The sequence below is a fragment of the Filicampus tigris genome, chromosome 10, assembly GCF_054856515.1.
Source record: "Filicampus tigris isolate MCC_2025a chromosome 10, RoL_Ftig_1.0, whole genome shotgun sequence".
Taxonomy (NCBI): Eukaryota; Metazoa; Chordata; class Actinopteri; order Syngnathiformes; family Syngnathidae; genus Filicampus; species Filicampus tigris.
In genome coordinates this window covers 11,926,787-11,944,845 of record NC_141226.1, presented here as the reverse complement: position 1 = coordinate 11,944,845, position 18,059 = coordinate 11,926,787, and the positions used below count along the sequence as shown (strand labels likewise).

Sequence of the window (18,059 nt, the reverse complement as noted above, 5' to 3'; positions counted from 1 at the left end):
CACCTCTGGACTCAATACAAAAGAGCCAGTAGGTACAGGCTATAGGTGGCCTACAATGACGCATTGCGGGTGCTCTTGGGAAGGCCTCGATGGAATAGACAAATAAGATGTTTGTCTCTGCACGAGTGAACACTTTGCTAGCGGTACTACGAACTCTAATGCACAGTTTTATTTGTAGGCTAGGAATGTCTCAGAATGGAATCCTGGTACCACTCACAAATATTGGCTTTAGTGCAATTCGCTACCAGTCAGACATGTGGAAACACTGCTATGCCTGTCTTTTTTAAATGTGTGATTATTTATTTTTTGTTTGTGTTGTGTTTTGCCAAAATCTAAAAAGTTCATTTTATTTCTCATTAATGTACACTCGGCACCCCATCTTGACAGAAAAAAAAACAGTAATGTAGAATTCTTTGCAAATTTATATAATTATATAATGCAAATATCATATGGTCATCAGTATTCACACCCTTAGCAAAAAAGCTTCATATTTAACTCACAAGCTGTCCATTTCTTCTGATCTTCCTTGAGATGGTGCTGCTCCTTTATTGGAGTTCAGCTGTATTTAATTAAACTGATTGAACTAGATTAGGAAAGGCTCACACCTGTCTATATAAGACCTCACAGTGCACGTCAGAGCAAATGAGAATCATGAGGTCGAAGGAACTGCACAAGGAGATCAGAGACAGAATTGTGGCAAGCCAAAGTTTCACTTTTCAACAGGACAATGACCCGAAGCACACAGTAAAAAATAACAAAAGAGTGGCGTCAGAACAACTCTGTGACCATTCTTGACTGGCCCATTTTTTTTCAAGTTGTTTTCAAACGTTTGGATAAAAGAAGGTCTAAAAATGTCTGGCAGTGAATGAGTTAATGATGATCTGTAATTAATTCAGATAATTAATCTATTTTTAATATCACTTAAAATTGCTGAGAAAAGGCCCCCATCGTCTGTATGTAGCTGTATTTATGGTGGATATTGTCGCTGTCATGTGAAAAACACATCTCCATTTTTTTTCATTTTCTTATTTTTACATGAATCATGTTTCCGCGTTACAGACATCGCATTAAAGTGAAAAATAAAAGCGTTTCCAAAATTGGAGATAAGTGTTTTTCACAGGACAGCAATGATATCTTGTTTTCAATTACCCAGTCATTTGCCAACTTGAGGAACTGTTTGGCACATTTGGCAGTTGAGTCCCTGATTTCTGTTTTCACGACGATCAGTGCAAAATGAGTTGAAGTTCTACTCACCATCAATAAAGTGTATGGTCACCCCAAAATAACCGTGGTTGCGAGTTGAGGGCCAGTAATCTGCGGTTATAGCAATGCATCCCCAAATGTCAAGTTTTGTTTTCTTTTCACCGCCATACATCTTGCTGATTTTAGTTATCAGTGCAGTCCTGCACGGCGGTTTGTTTGGTCATTGGTCACCTCAATGAATCCTTTGTCTTCAACCATGTTGATCGGCCTGCAGTTCATCACTATTAGCTTTGCAAGAGCAATTCGGTGAAGTAACAATCGTGAGTATGTGGTTAATCGTTTTGAGTTTTAGTAGACAGTGCCTCAAATTTAACACTTACAAATGTTAAGAATGTTTTTCACTACTTGTACAGTTGGTAAAAGTTTTATGGTGCCCACAGTTTCACCCTAGAGCAGATTTAATTAATTCCACCTCCATTGTGTGCTGAAGATCACAAAGGGCCTCCGTTAAAACGTTACGACATGCCAGCGGAGCCCCTTATCACCAGACGGCGGCGATGGGAGCAGACGAGACGCCGTCTAATCTGTACGCCGCTATTAGCGGCCTCATACCAGCCGTTCCAGATGCGACGATACACATGCAAGACTGCCTATCATCTGTTTCACAACTGTCGTTGTGAGTGCACTCTACTCGCAGGAGCACCTCCAGGCGAGACAACTCAGGTGCACTTCAAAAAAAAAAAAAAAAAAAATATATATATATATATATATATATATATATATATATATATATATATATCTCGCAAATTATCTCATTAAGTTGACAGGATGAGTTACATGTTTTGGACACATATCCATGAGAGACATATGAAAGACAAAAACATTAACACTATAGTTAAACACCGCTCAACTGATTTGGATGTAAATAGCCGAAAAACTTAAAGCTGAAAGTCTGCAGTTCAAACATCACGTTTGTTTCATCTCAAATCCAATGTGGTGGTGTTTAGGCGAATAAGATGAGATGAGACTGTATGTTAGAAAGAATTTTACCATTTCTAATTCAAAACAGGACCCAATTACAGGGCAAGATGTAAAACCCCTATCTTTCAGTCTATTTTCAGCTGTTATCTTGCTCTATGCTAGCATAAAAAATGTTAGCATGCAAGTATTTGATCATTTCTTATTTGAAATGGTACCATACTACAGGGAAAGATCGAAGTCAGAAGATTCACCTAAAAATGACCTGTTAAAATGCTGAGTCTGGTTGGAATGGCAAATTTGACCTTATGAAAACACACTAGTATTTACTATATATATTTAGTATTTCGAAAATCGGATGATGGTTCTGTTGGCATTTTTTGGGTGGGTTGGGAAAAAAAATGTGGATTGTTTTGAATGTGATACAGCCTACAGAAAATTTACTCAAAACACCTTTAAATGATAGTAAAACAATATACTGCCAACTTGATTAAAATTTCCAACATATTTTCTTGACCCTTTAATTTTGTCTGCTACTCTCTCTGATTGGCTGACACTAGGGCTGGGCATCCCTCCACAAAAGATGATTTGATAAGATTCAAGGATGTAATGATTTTAAAATGTAATGATTTGGTTCCATTCAAGGGATTAACAGAGATGGGCAATTTACCCTATTTTGCTGTCCATCCTCCGTCTGCGACCTGGGAACCCTTTCGTCATCGTCCCTCCGTCCTTATTGGTAAAAATAATCATCCTCCGACCCTGTCCATTATCGTCCTTTTAAAGCGCTTCCATCCTTCCATTTCGTCAGTCTGTCCCACCCAAAAAAAAACAAATTCTGTGCATGACGCCGTGGGAGAGAGGCTGTACGGTAGAGGTTTCCATCCATCCATTATCGATACCACTTATCCTCACAAGGGTCGCGGGGCGTGCTGGAGCCTATCCCAGGGGTCTTCGGGCAGTAGGCAGGGGACACCCTGAATCGGTGCCAGCCAATCGCCGGGCACACCGAGACAAACATCCGCACTCACAATCACACCTAGGGGCAATTTAGAGAGTCCAATCAACTTACCATGCATGTTTTTGGAATGTGGGAGGAAACCGGAGTACCCGGAGAAAACCCACGCAGGCACGGGGAGAACCTGCAAACTCCACACAGGGAGGCCGGGGCCGGGATCAAACCCACGACCTCTGAACTGTGAGGCGGACGTGCTAACCAGTCGATCACCGTGCCGCCCGGTAGAGGTTTCGTCATTCATAAACATTGTCGATAGCCGATTAGGCTTACTATTTTATCCGCCTTGACAAAAAGGTGGCCAGACTGACGCCGGAAGGGTACACAGGCTCCAGACGGATGGCGATAAACTTAGTGGCAAATTTGAGTAAAATGTCCACCTCTGGTAACATCCATCTAAATCTGTCTTTGTGGTTTCTCTACTCAGGTTGCTAACTTGCTATAGATTAGCTTACTAAGTGTTAGCATGCTAGTGTTTGATCATTTCGCACTAGAAATAGGACCTGACTAGAGGGCAAGATGTAAACTCTTGACAAAATGCATGATAAAATGTTTCACGTGTGGAAATGGGTTTCCACAGCTGAAGAGTTAACAGATGCTACTGTTACAGTCTTACGTGGAATGGCCAATCAGTTCAATAGTTTGACGTGACAAAATAGTAAGTATAGGACAAAATTGTTGACGTGGACCTTGGTCACCTGTATATGGTGACTCATCATAACCCCCACCCCCCCCAAGTCCCTATTTTTAAGTCGGTGATCTCACTGGACCGCTGCACTGTGGTCCAAAATTTGAGGTGAGCTCAAAGGCCACAGTGTGCCGGGAGCATCCTGCGACCATTTGCCACAAATTGACTCACATCCTTTTTCCAGTTCGCCGGGCCTGTTTCCAGAGCATAAACTGGTGCTAAATAGACAATGATATCACATGTTGGGGGGTGGCGGGGGTGGCCGATTTATGGAATGCACCTCCATTAGGAGGCTTGGAAAAACCATCCTATGAGCCTCAAGGTGCTTGGTGGATTGCAATGCCACAGCAAGTGTCAGGTTTGTCTGGAGTTTAAGCGTTTTGGCTGTGGTCAAGTGGTTGGGAATGCAGCCTGTAGTGCCGCAGGTTTGAGTCCCTACCTAATGATTACTCCCAGGGCACTGAACTTCTCCAGTGTGTTACTAAAGACTGAATTTACACAACATGCTACAAGTAAAATCCTTATTCACCGTGATTACTGTTTTTTGTGCTCAAGCTACCTTGCTATTTTAGCACATAGCACGTATTTTGTCACATGAAAAATTGAACTTCTTCCATTAGATAATAAAAATGTTGTTTAGGTACATATTAAATATTGCAATATTATCGATATCACTATAGTCAAAACCCATATCATATATCGCATGTTTTTCCAATATCCATGCCCTACTAATTAGCCTTAGTGCTTTTTGTATCTTGCTATATGTGCATTTCACCCATCTCAGTAGACTAGCTTGATGGCACATATCCATTGAACCACAAGCTGTTCAGAGATGCTCATTTCTCATTTCACTAATATTTAATGGTTGTTGTTTGGCATAATTCCTTTCAGTGCGCTTAATGCATGTGCAATTTGTTTCAGGTGTTCAGTAAACAGTTACCGGTAAATTAGATATGGCTCACTTGAATGTAAAAAAGAATGAGTCACCAAATCAGAATTGCTAAGTTACATCTGCAATAAAGAAAAAGTTGCCTGATTTCGGGGTGTCCCCCAATGATGAAGGCAAGTGTTTTCTCTAAATATACATTTAATGATTTTACAGGATGTGGTTACATAGGGAAGGAGTTACAGATAAGGAATCACCATGCAACCGCAATATGAACGCTTCGATTTACTTTCTGCATGTTTGAAAGCTGACAAAAAATGGGGCAAAGCTGATGGCACTGTAACACAGATATACTGATTGGCTCACTTGTAACTAATAATAACACTGACCTCAGTGATATGTAGCAAATATATACAGAAAAAGAATCAACAAAGAGGTGTGTGATGTTTGTGACCTACTGATGACACTGCGTGTAAACATGACTCCTGCTTTAGTTGGCCGCGCATTGGAAAACTGATCGCTTTCCTCCGATGTACAAACTCGGCGTCTAATATTTGCATTGCCTGGAAAATGATCAAAACTAAGTCGGTCCTCTGCGGTCTCTTGACTGACACCTGCCAACGATGGCTCATTAGCCGCCGCCTCCACTGCTGCCGCCCGGCTTTCTCCCGCCCCGGCTAAGGCGTTGCCTTACTGCGTGCGGAGCTGGTAATCTGCAGGAGGAAATGGGACAAGACTTAATCTAATATATGAATAAATAAAAGAGGAGCAATTGTGGAGAAATCAAGTAGTGGGAGCATTCCAACTCGGGAGGACGGGACAACCAAGGAAATGAGATGTGGATGTGTGGTAATTAGTGAACTTAAAGACCCCACATGCAGCAACCTTTTCCGCATTATATGTGAAGGGGGGAAAAAAAAAAAACACTTTCACAGATTTCACAGGACGTTGCCTCATGCTGCAGCTCTTATTTTTATAGAAGTACATCAGTTCCCACAACATTGCAGGCCATTGCCTAACTCTTGCCTAATGCCTGCACATGAACAGTGTGTGTGTGCAGTGAGTGTATACTCACCTCCATTCTGGGTGATGTAGCGCACCCAAGGAAGAGCCTGATAGCCGCTCTTCTCAATGATCTTCAGGTAACGCACCTGCCGACAAATGCAAAGTGGTAAGAGGACCGGGTCACCAATCTTGTTCGCATTCTGATGAAGCGTTAATGTTCTGAACTGTAATTACTAAAGATTGAGAAGATTGGATTCTTTTTTTTTTTTTTTTTTTTTAAAATACTTTTAACTCCTTTTTGGTGGAATACTTGACACGGCCCCCACACACCCAGACTACCTCCAGCGAGCCCCCACAAATGTTGAGTTTGAGACCTCTGGCGTAGATTAAGCGTAAGTGTACGCTAGTTACCATTTAAAGTGGAAGTCAACCCCCCAAAATGTCTTTACAATTATATGTTGAATGTGCCCCCACTAGTCGAAACACAGAATTCTGATTACAATTGTGTCTGTGGAATATGAGTTAAGAAGCAAAATCCACCCGTTTTTATCCATCTCAGCGGGCAGCCATTGTGTTGCTTGCAGTCAACTGAAAATGACATCACAGTTGCTCAGGGCTCAGGTAACATTCACCTGTTTTCTGAAGCTGAGCCATGATTGGTTGTTGTGTGAGCCCTGAGCAACTGTGAAAAATGTCATTTTTCAGTCGACGGCAAGTCAAAATGGCCGCCCCCTCGAGAAGAATAAAAACGGGTGGATTTTGCTGCTTAATTTGTATTCCACAAACACAATATTTATCAGAATATCATGGCTTGTTTTGAAAAAATCATCTTCTAATCTTTGTCAACTGTGGGCTTCTGAAGCCCTTTGAATTTTTCTTTTGTGATTAAAGCACCAATCACAATTTTCTGACCGATCACCGATCACCCATCTTTAAAATGTCTGACTTGTTGATCCCGATTTTTTTTACATAACGAACCCAACAGCATACACTTTCAATGTTCCAGTTCATTGTAAAACATTGAACAGTACCTGTGAAACAATGCAAATAGGTTGTTTTAACTGCACAAAGTAGTTATCTCAAATAAAAATGAAAAGCCTGTTAGTCAGTTCACAGCAGAAGAGGACAGTCACTGACTTTTTCATACCTCTGCAAAAGGAGGTGGGATCGATAGACAAGGCCATTTTTATTTTAAGGGATTGGACGATCAATGATCCCCCAAAATTAAGGAAATCAACGCTGATCCCGATGCCGACCGATCGATTCGGTTGCACCTCTATTTAAGGAAAATACAAATCTTAACTGCGGTTTCACGGTGACTTATGTGCTGCTAACGAAGCCATCAAACCTACATTATCAAAAACACAAGCCAGATCATGGTTAACTGTTCTAAAACCGTAGCGGAACTAACTGTTTGGTGGCTTAGGCGATTAAAGGTATTTTTAGTAGTGTGTAGGACAGGAAAGGTTCTAGAAGTTTGTATGGTTTTGCAGGCTCAACGCTATTTGGTCCAAACCACAGACTTTCCAAGCCCTCAGGAGGACGAAGAGTTCATCTTCTTTAGGGAGTCTTGCGATACGAGCGCTTGAGGAAGCAGCGACGTGACTCACGAGAAGGGGGAAGCGGCTACAGAACCGCCGTTCGAGAGAAAGCGCTCTTCTTTGATATGACTGTCTTTTGCTTTTTTGGATGCATCAGCACAATCGCCCGTACGACTTACACAAGCCGTTAACCGACAATCAAGATGGAAAAGTGTTACCACACGGCCAGGTTTCGAGAAAAAGGCCCAAAAATAACCTTCCACCTAAGCACGATTGCACTTGGATGACACAGTGGAACTAGCTGTCACAATCACAACTTGTATAGAAAAGATTGCTGCTGACTGCATGTGCATGTAAACAGCACTCCTGTGCAGCAATAACTTGACCACACGTGCGCGCTCTCACCATTAGGAGTCCGGGCAGCACATTTGACCACCTTAAGGCTGACATGACCTTTTTTTTTTTTTTTTTTTGGGCGGGGGGGGATAAACCGCCATGTCTGTCACGCTGGCTTCCAGATGAGAGCGGGAAAGCGAGGAATTTGTTGGCGGATTGGCGGCAGTCCTGGGCCCTCTGGTCGCCCTGTTTTCCCTCGACCCAGCAAGGTCACAGAGCGCCGCGGCTTCTGGATTCACGAGGCATCGGGCTGGCACGGCGCGACCGTGTCCACGCAGTCAGCAAAAAGGCCATCAAAAAGCCACCAAAATACCATTCTCGCTTACGACTTTGTTTGCAATAAAGAAACGGCTTCTTTCTGTGTCGCTGGAGACGGCAAGGAAAACAAGTCACAAGCGTGAATGGTATTTTGGTGGCTTTTTGATGGCCTTTTAGCTGACTGCGTGGATCCCACGTTGCTCTGGCGTTTGTCCTCATGAAAAGGAGGGACAAAGATGACCCCAGGAATTTTCTGCCTTCAGAGCAGTAAGAAAAATGCCATCAAAAAGCCACCAAAATATCTTTCTAGCTTGTGACTTTGCAATATGAAAATGCCTTGTTTTATGTCGCTCTTCTTCATAAATGGCACGGAAATCAAAGTCACAAGCAACAAATTGTATTTTGATGGCATTTAACTGGCGTCTTTGCGACCAGTAAAAGTTTCAACTTTATGACAGGGTACCACAGAAGCCCAAAAAACACCCCCAAAAAGACACCAAATTACCGTTAGAGCTTGTGACTTTGCTATGTGCAGAGGAGATGCTTTTTTTTTTCCATGACGCGCTTCTATATAAATGGCACAGGAAAACAAAGTCACAGGCAAGAATGGAATTTTGATGGCGTTGTGTCGACTAGGTGAAAACATTTACGTCATGCTATCCCAATCCCACGGCAATCCAGTGTTTGTCCTCATGAGAGTGACCGTTGCGTTTAAAGCAATTTTGGCATTTAAGTCGTAACACCGGGACCCAACACTATGACGCATCAAATTGTCTGATTGCGGGATACCGTGTTGCTGTTACAGCAATATAGCGCTTAGCTGGGTTCTGCACAAGAGGTGTTACTGCTCTCGTGCTGTAATTTTGCACCAACAATGTCAAAGGGGCTAGCGTCGCCCATCCCGTCGAGTCACCTTAGCTGGTGTCAATTGCCACCTGCCACAAGTGTGGCATTTATACAAGCACTTAAATATATGATGTGCACTTCAATTACAATGCCCCATATGCATTTAGTGGTGCCGTTAAGAAGAACTTTCCCATGCTCAGATATTTACATGGCTTAATTAAACTTCACTGCCAATGCTCGCACGGAGCGAGTGAAGCGAAAAGCACAAGAAGTCGTCTGTTGCTGCCTTCTAATATAGACGCTTGACGCACGAATGGGACAGCAACAGGGGTGGCCGGCTGCACCAAAGTGCGATAAACGCTGAGAGAAGTTGAAATCAAGTCACCCAATCACATGATCGGTCACACTCATCCTAAGTGGCGCTTCGCACGTTGGCGTCTGTGTCCAAGTATGTGGACATCTTCATCAGAGCTCGCTCGTACCCACTTGTCAAGAGAAATTTGGTCAAAATTACAATTACTATTTACTATAGCGAAATTACTATTAATTATGATGATTCATGTTTACAGGTATACAAAAAAACATCCACGCCAACTTCAAAATCACGGCAAATGTGGAAATGCTGGATGTGGGTGATGCTTTAAGACACTCAACAGTCTCATTTTAGTTAAATGCTACCACTTTGCCCTTATGCATTCATTTCTTTACACTTTTTGATTGACAAGTCATTACAGAACTGCTCTCCTAATACTAAGACAATCAGTATAGTGCATATTAATATACAGTACATGCTAAACAATGTTTATATTATCCATATTTATACCTCTCAATTTGTATTCATTGTTTAAATATGACTTTCAGTTTCACACACTGTACATATTGGGTGTATCGCAGTGTCAATATTATGCTTGTCACTTTGAACAAATTGTATATAAATATTACTGTAGCATAACTATGCTATATTTATCCTATCACATACTAACAAGCAGCATCTCAATCTTCATTTCTCCCACCCTTTGTTGCTCTGATCACATTGAAATAACTTTTAATCACTGTTCAATGCCATTTCTGTATCTAATCACTGTTGGTTGTTTTTTGTATCGTTTGCCTCAAAGCATAATATACAAAGTCATTTTAACCTATTACTATACCATAGAAAAATACTAATGTGCTTGTTAAAACTTTTTTTCCTTGCTTTCCAAAATAATAAAACATGACCGAGGCAAGTATGCTATTAGGCTAATGATATCATTAATACGAGTGCATATGTGTGAATATTGCTGATGTGACAATGTAATTTCCCTCACGTGATGAAAAAAAAGAAGTATATACAGTATATCTATCAATGCATCATGTTGACCCTTTCTGGGTTCGCAAAATATCTCCTTTGTGTCAACTCTAAAATGGTAAAAACTCAGATTACATTTAGTGTGGCTGAACCTTGAACTTGCATTGTAGTGAGTCAACCCTGTTATCCTGTGATTTACAGCTGTTTACAAATGATTCACCACACACCCAAATGTCAACGACATATTCGTACTGTATAGAAATAGACCCTATAAAAAGATATACTTGACATTGGAAAAGTCATATTATCACCAGTCATATAAATTCAAGGTGTAAGTAAAGATATTATTGCACTTGAAGTCATGTTTGTGGAGGCCCACAATACACGATATATGTTTAGAATAAACAAATAATATAAAAGTTGTTCAACGGAGCAATTTAGGTCCCAGGAATAAACGCTGCCAAGGCCAAAGGCTTTGCAATCAGTGTTTTCTTTCCTCTTTACATACAGCATACTGTGTGTGGTATGATGGAACATCTTTGACTGGTATGGGAAAGTAAAACTTCTGCAACATCAGTGTGTATAAATATAAAAAAAAAAATGTACATTGTTGAACATTGGTTTGATCTGGAATGTAAATGTACAATTATGGAAACCTGAACAGTGCACAAACAAGTCTTTGCCAAGTGTCATTCGCAATGTGCACAACATGGGAAAATGCGATGTCGCGTTCCTTCTCGCCGCGTATAATCACGGGATGACTGTCATTATGCAGTCAGCGTGGCTCATCACAGCCAACAGTTAGTGGAGGAGGAAGCTCATTTGCATCATTGTTTTGGTGGGAACATTTGTCTTAGCATGCAGCATTTTTTTTATTTCCTTGATAAACACAAAGGCCAGTCAGACAGCTCCATCCCGAACTGAACTTTTGCGGTTGCTCGACTGCCTCCCGTTTGAATAGTCTGAATTGCAGTGTGGAGATTGTGAGGAACATGTGTTTTTGTGCAATGGACTCAAGTGCGGTGACCTTAAATGACTCATTATATGCTTACTATTTGGCAAGCTGGAGGTCACTGTCACTGTTATGACTTACAGCAAGTGTTAATTAAACCTGGGGTGGGCAACTGCGGGAGGGCTGCTGTCCTGCATGTTTTAGATGTCTTCCCTTCTCCAACCCACCTGATTCAAACGATCTGCTCATCAGCAAGCTCTACAGGAGCTGGATAATAATCCTGACCATTTGGCACTCCACGAATGGAGTCGCCCACCCCTGTGTTTAGAATAAGAGTAAAGTGGTACCCATGGAACTACGACTTTTCCAGTGGTGCGTACCTGGATGCCCGAGGTGGTGAAATAGGGGATCTCAAACTTGACACTGATCGGGGGCTTCCCCTCCTTATCTTCCGCTTCCACGCTGGGGAGGCCAAAGTGAGCGCGCATGAGATACTCCTTGCCGCCCTGTCACGAAGACACCAACATCTTAGAAACCAACACATCGCGGGTGAATAAAAAGCAGGTTGGTTTAGCCCCAGAATGACTCAGTGCAAGACCAACAAGCAGAATTCAAAAGTCATTTGCATAGCTCCGTCTTGTGAGTCACTCACGGGGAAGGACTTGATGGACCAGACGATCTCGCTGTTCTCAGGAACCCACTTCACACTGCCAACCGTGGTCTTAAACTTGGGAGAGTCAGCATCTGTTGGCACAGGAATGTGGATCTCCACGTTGTTGGCGGTGGAGCGCCGTTTGAACTGGCTTTTGGCCTAGGAGAGGTGGTGGGAACACAAGTGCGTAAACAAGCAGGTCAAGATGAGAAACCAGTTTGTCGTTTTAAATTTTGCTTGTCACGCACAGGACGACAACAGTTAATCATAATCACTGCGGTGGCGGTTCAAAGATGAGACTGATCTATTAATTACAGTCTAATTAGATAGCAGACTTACTGCCACTTCTAAATACAATCATGGCACGCAGAACTTTACCTTAATCATATACTCAATGCGACTGTGAGAGTGCTTCTCGATGACTGATTCAATCCAGATGAGCGGCTTCACCTGAGACATAACCAACAACACACACAGGTTATCATCTGCATGCAAATTCAGTGGATTGCATTGATCACCCTTTTTCTTGTTACACAGTCTCCATCTAGTGGGCGTCACACATTACTACAGCGTTAAATGACTTCTTGTTTTGTAAATGGGCTGTCACTTATATAGCGCTCTACCTTGGGTACTCAAAGCGCTTTACACTGTACCTCATCTACCTACTGATGACGCAGCATCAGGACCAACTGGGGGTTTAGTATCTTGCTCAAGGATACTTCGACATGGTCACCATGGCCGGGGATCGAACCCACAACCTCCGGGTTGGGAAACGACCACGCTACCACTGAGCCATGCCACCCCACAGTTGTAACTTGTTGGTGGAGTACTGTCCACAACAACAGCAGGGACTAATTTGAGCTGCATTTTCCCCTCTTCCAATTATGGTAAGCAATGGCCCGATTGGCTAATGTCTCTGATACATTATTTGATGTGAGTTTTTTTTTTGTTCCAAACATGCAAATCATTTAAATTATGTATGGACAAGAAAAAAAGAATAATAGTACAGAATGGATAATCAAGGCAATCGTAGAGAGAAAACATTACATGTCAGGGATGGGTTGGGAGGAAATACAATTTATTCAATGCTATCCTTAGTCCATAAAATATTCATAGTTACAGTACAGTGCGAAAATATTAGCTGAAATGTTTGATCTTTTGCCACATTTCAGACTTCAAACAAAGATATAAACTTAGATTTTTTTTTTGCAAAGAATCAACACCAAGTGGGACACGATCGTTAAGTGGGATGAAATTTATGTGATATTTTAAACTTTTTGCAAATAAAAAACTGCGCAGTATTAAATATGACCTGATTCTTATCTGTAGATCAAGTCTTTAGCAACAATTAGCCTTCTGGTTGACTTTGAGACGTGGTCATTCCGCAATTTATGCATTTTACATTTGCCACTGGAAGCGACGCACTTGGCGCTTGTCAGTTTGACGCATTTCTCCATAACAATCCTTTCAAATGTCTTTTGAAGGCTAGTTTCACTTGATGTGAATTGCCCAATTTACGCTGCATCCCCCAGTTGCAGTTTAGTGAACAACAAATACTTGGAAGGATTCAAACTTCTAAATGAAGAATTCAAACCTCAACCCCTTAAAAAAACATTGCACTTACGTGAGTGTTAAGGCGATATGACATGAGTTCAAACTCGCCGTCGGGTGGGATAAAGGAGATGGTGCGGTCGTTCTCGAAGCGAGACAGGCGGACGCACTGGTGAAATTTGACATCCTCCAACTCCACAGATTTACTCTTGCCGCCTGTAAGGATGGAAGCCACAACAGAGGAGATTTTACAAGAAAAGTGAGAACATCCCTGAAAGGTGTCAATGAAGTCAATTCTATAGTTTTTCCCTAGTCGGGATGGGAACGATAATCATGATAATCGAGTAATACAATGCACTGCTGTACCGGCACCTTTACGGAGATTCTTACCATGACCCCATGACAATATTTTGTCGATGCAATTTGTTTCGTGTTTTATTTTGTCATCTGCTCACTGCATGTGTCATATTAGTTACTGGTTTACAATGCCAACTTGAATGGTGTGAAAAGGTTTCATTGTAAAAATAAAACTAATGGTGTCCTAAGATTTTTGCACAGTACTGACAATAAGAGCCCGTTATTTATGGGAACTCACGTCCAGTGTTTTCAAACAGAACCTTGTCGTTGAGGCCCAGGCGCAACTCGGGCATGCCGGACAGGAAGACGCGCATCTTAATGGAGCCGACGATTTCGCTGCGCAAGACGTTGCCGTTGGCACTGACCTGAGGAGTGGAGGTAGCAGAATAAGATTTGCCATCTAGACTGAAGGATGTGGTGGTGCACACAGGAAGGCATCAGAGCAACTAATACACACATTGACACAAGGCTAAAACAATCAGTTCCTACCAGGAGGTTGACTGACTCGATGACATCCAGGAAGACTTCGTTTTTCCTGTACTTGATGCCCTCGGAACGCCACGAAACGGCATTGGTGACCGTGGCAGGTGGCCGCGGCGCGCCTGTGTCCAATTTGTGCCCCTCCTGAGTTATATACCTGACAGAGGGGAAACAAAACCACACGGGAGGTGAAATAGTCGAACAGTCTATTGTATGCAACATTGTATCATAGGATTTCTCACTCTTGCAGAATCTTGCTGTCAGTGGTCTGTGGGTAGCCAAAGTCCATCAATTCGTCCATCAGCTCGTAAATAATGACAAAGTTATCCCGGATGCTCTCTTCCTCCAGTTCTTTGAAATACTCGGAAAAAACCTTGAGGCATCCAAATGTCGCTTTTAAAACCAGGACACCAAACAACTGTTGCCTTTCAAAAATGTAAATCTTACCTGGACGATTTTGTACAAAAAGGAGAAAACCAAGGAAACACTGGCATTTTTCTTCGATGTTGCTACCACTGAGGCAATGAGGTTAAGAGATTTTAACCACAATCAAAGTTCTGTTGTTCTGATTATTTCTATTGTGCAATAGTTTATCGTGAATAAGTGGCGAGAGGAGGAATTGCATTGATGATGCGTACATTGCGTGCACGCATGACTTTTTTTTCTTTTTTTTAACTTTTGACAAAGGATTATTTCTAGCAGTTCTATTGATTTCTATTGTGAAAGGTGGTGGTTACATAATAGACCTACATTAATCATGACATGCACAATGTATACACACAATGGACCAGTTTGACTCTGTGTATTACTCAAATCGTTATTTGATTTCATGATGCAAGGTAACAGTTACCATAAATCACTGGCAAGTCACATTCCAGTAACTGTTTGACACGTACACTGCACACTTCAGGTTGTTACATTTAGAGTGAGTCTCGGCTATTCGGGAATGCCATACTGAGCCCTGCTGCAAACAGCGAAATTCCGCAAATAATTGACACCCCCCAGAAGAATTTGTAATTGCTTCTCGATGCCACAATATAGTAGAAGAGCTCTTCAAATGCAGAGGATCATCAAGCATCAACACCATTCCCTATGCATGTACAAAGTAGTGAACGACTGTATTCAGTAATGGCTCATCACAAACAAACCACCTTCACATGGAGCTCATCACTAATTAGAGAGCATATTAGCCTAAATAACACGCCAGCATAGACTAACGTGACATCTGACATGGAAAACAAATATGCCGAACTAGTATTTTACACAAAAGCTATTAAGTCATCAATGTGACCTTTTGGCATCAATACACAATGCTAAATGTTTGGGAATACAAGCAAATTTTGGCGGCTAAGTAAACTACACAAGCTATTATTAGCTGCATCAGTAGAAAAGCAGAAACAAACATTCAGCGTCATTTTTGACTGTGCACAAGGTACATTCAAGAGCTGCCAATACAGCAGGAAACCTACAAAAAATTACTCACAGAGAAACCTAAAAAATAAAAAAAATTAAAAAAAATTAAAAAAAGCAAGATTCCACCAGATGGTGCCAAAGTACTACCGGTACTTTAAATGCTTTTACCTGATCCAAAAAATAGTAAATAGATGAGTTTTCACTGAATAAAGGATGATAGATTCCCCCCCCCAAAAATCTGTACATATGCAAATTCCCGAATACCAAACTGTAAATTTCAAGGGATTCAATGTATCAACCCAAACATATTTTTTTCAGGAATATGTTCCCAGCAGGCCCACTAGTTGAAACGCGGCATTCTGATTAATTTTGCGTTTGTGGAATATAAATTAAGCAGCAAAATGAAAGAAAACAAGTGCAATTTGCTGCTTAAATTATATTCCACAAACGCAAAATTAATCAGAATGCCGTGTTTCAACTAGTGGGCCTGCTGGCAACATATTCTTAAAAAAAATATGTTCGGGTTGACTTCCGCTTTAAGCACAGTTCGAATGGCCTAGGGTGGTAAGCTTTGAATGTGTGATGCGGGGACACGGAAGGATACAGTAGAGGTTATTATGTTTGATCCACATGAAACGCACGCCACCGTGGGCCAGGATAGGAGACAGCGTCCCCTCCTCCTCCTTGTCCATCAGGAGACTCATGAAATGCTCGATTTCAGACATGTCCACATCGCCGCGGTAGTTCCGGCAAACCAGCACCTGATGGGAACATGCCATAGTTCATGAAGCTCAACACCTTCAGAGCACTTGCAGTCGAATTAGGAGAAATTTTGAATCAGAAAAAAAACAGACAGCATATTTGCATATTTGTATTGTGCAAGGTGGTGGTTATTATGAATTACTGACAAGAGAGAGAGATTTTTCAATTTTCTTTTCAATTGTTGAACATTTAAAATGGTAATTTCTTAAGGATGGTGTTTACTAGGGGTGTAACAAAAAATGGTTTGAACCGGAAAACCATTTTTAATTTAAAAGGTGCGATCATACACTATCGAACTGAACCATAATATATCAAACCGAATCGTAATCTCACTGAGTCAAACCGAATCGTTCCATTTTCAAATCGAGCCGTCCATGAATCGTCTCACACCTAACATATCGAAAACCGGATCGAATCGTCTTTTGTGGAGAAATGCACACCCCTAGTGTTTACATACGCCTTTTGACAAAAGAGTAACAACAGAGACATTTTTGCCAAAAGGAAAAACTATTTTCGTACTATCTCTCAAGAAAAAAAAAGTTACTTTTCTTTATTTCTGTGGAAGTTGATGCAAGTTAATGCTGGGGGAAAAATGTTTCTGGTGATCTAAAGCAAATCCCAGAAGTGGGGGAAAAAATAAGAGGAGAACACTGTTTTTGAATAATCATTGTCAATTGCTTTTTCTAAAGGTAAAGTTGATTTATTTTCTGGTATTCTTATTATTTTAAGGCTGTATTGATCAGTCGTGCTAGATAAAATGCACAATCTTATTTAAATATGAAAATGTTCTTGTTTCAGCTGTTGAATACCAGTGAAATTCACGCATTGATCATTTCGAAAAATGTGACCAAAAGCAGTTTTCATATATATATATATATATATATATATATATATATATATATATATATATATATATATATATATATATATATATATATATATAATGCGTGACGTTACTTATTGCTAGCATCCTGATGTACGAGAGGAAACAGCTGTCAGTTTGTTGGGGGTGTTTTTAAGCCTTCACATCCTGTAGGCTAACATTTGACAACGATATACTGTACAGATAACCGCCCTGATAAGTACTTTGCATAATTGTCTTTATTTTAATTCCACACTACATTATTAACAATAGACCGTTATCCACCTCACACTGAGCTGTCAGAAAGGAATGCGCTAGCACGGCGCCTAGCTGCTAGGCTAACGCTAGCCGGCTAACCGTTAGACAGCTCTCTTTACCTTTCCTTTCAAATCCAAGACGTAAACGGCGCTCGCAGACATCTTTTCAAAGATTTTTTTTCACGCCGAGCGCCTCGTCCACACCGCTTCGACTTTCCTAGATGATAACTTGTTCCGAGAGAAAAAATGATTTCGGGCGTTCATTCATAATACTGGGGAAAAAAACTAAAGTTGAGCGGCACTTCCGCTTTTTGTCGCGCCATTCAGCGCCTCCTGTTGAGTAGGAGGAAGAAGTGCAACACGGGGTAATAGCACATAATGTTGGGACGAGACCTATGGCGTTATATTTTTGCCAAAGTACTGGGGCAATGCACCTGTAAAAATATTAAACTTCTATAATGTCTTTTGTTTTACACAAGTTGTCTTCACGAGCGACCAAAGATGACCATTTCCGATGTTTAGACTTCGTACAAAGATGTTAGTCAAATTTGTGTGGTTATGCGCACAAATAGTTACACTAACATATGCCAGCGCATTGTAGCTACGCATGTATATATTCATATATAGAATTATAATATATGAATATATACGTCAGTGACCATAGAAGCC

The 18,059-nt window shown here is 41.2% G+C and overlaps 1 protein-coding gene across 1 annotated transcript; it reads right to left on the bottom strand.

Annotated features, from left to right (window-relative positions):
* Positions 1–4,953: 4,953 nt before the first annotated feature.
* On the bottom strand, positions 4,954–17,717 carry LOC147140831 (AP-1 complex subunit mu-1). The gene is made up of 12 exons (XM_086043606.1): positions 17,511–17,717; positions 16,114–16,270; positions 14,544–14,611; positions 14,339–14,469; positions 14,106–14,253; positions 13,855–13,981; positions 13,333–13,475; positions 12,087–12,158; positions 11,709–11,867; positions 11,437–11,562; positions 5,846–5,921; positions 4,954–5,483 (listed from the first exon to the last, which is right to left on the bottom strand). Exons 1-12 carry the CDS (start codon positions 17,550–17,552, stop codon positions 5,461–5,463), a joined length of 1,272 nt encoding a protein of 423 aa, XP_085899732.1. The 5' UTR covers positions 17,553–17,717; the 3' UTR covers positions 4,954–5,460.
* Between the last annotated feature and the right edge of the window lie 342 nt (positions 17,718–18,059).

Excerpts from the sequence above, each read along its gene's own strand:
- LOC147140831 (XM_086043606.1), bottom strand. The coding sequence starts at position 17,552 with ATGTCTGCGAGCGCCGTTTACGTCTTGGATTTGAAAGGAAAG. Across the intron at positions 16,271-17,510 it reads TCTTGGATTTGAAAGGAAAG|GTGCTGGTTTGCCGGAACTA; the intron begins GTAAAGAGAGCT and ends TGTTCCCATCAG. Across the intron at positions 11,868-12,086 it reads GCATTGAGTATATGATTAAG|GCCAAAAGCCAGTTCAAACG; the intron begins GTAAAGTTCTGC and ends CACCTCTCCTAG.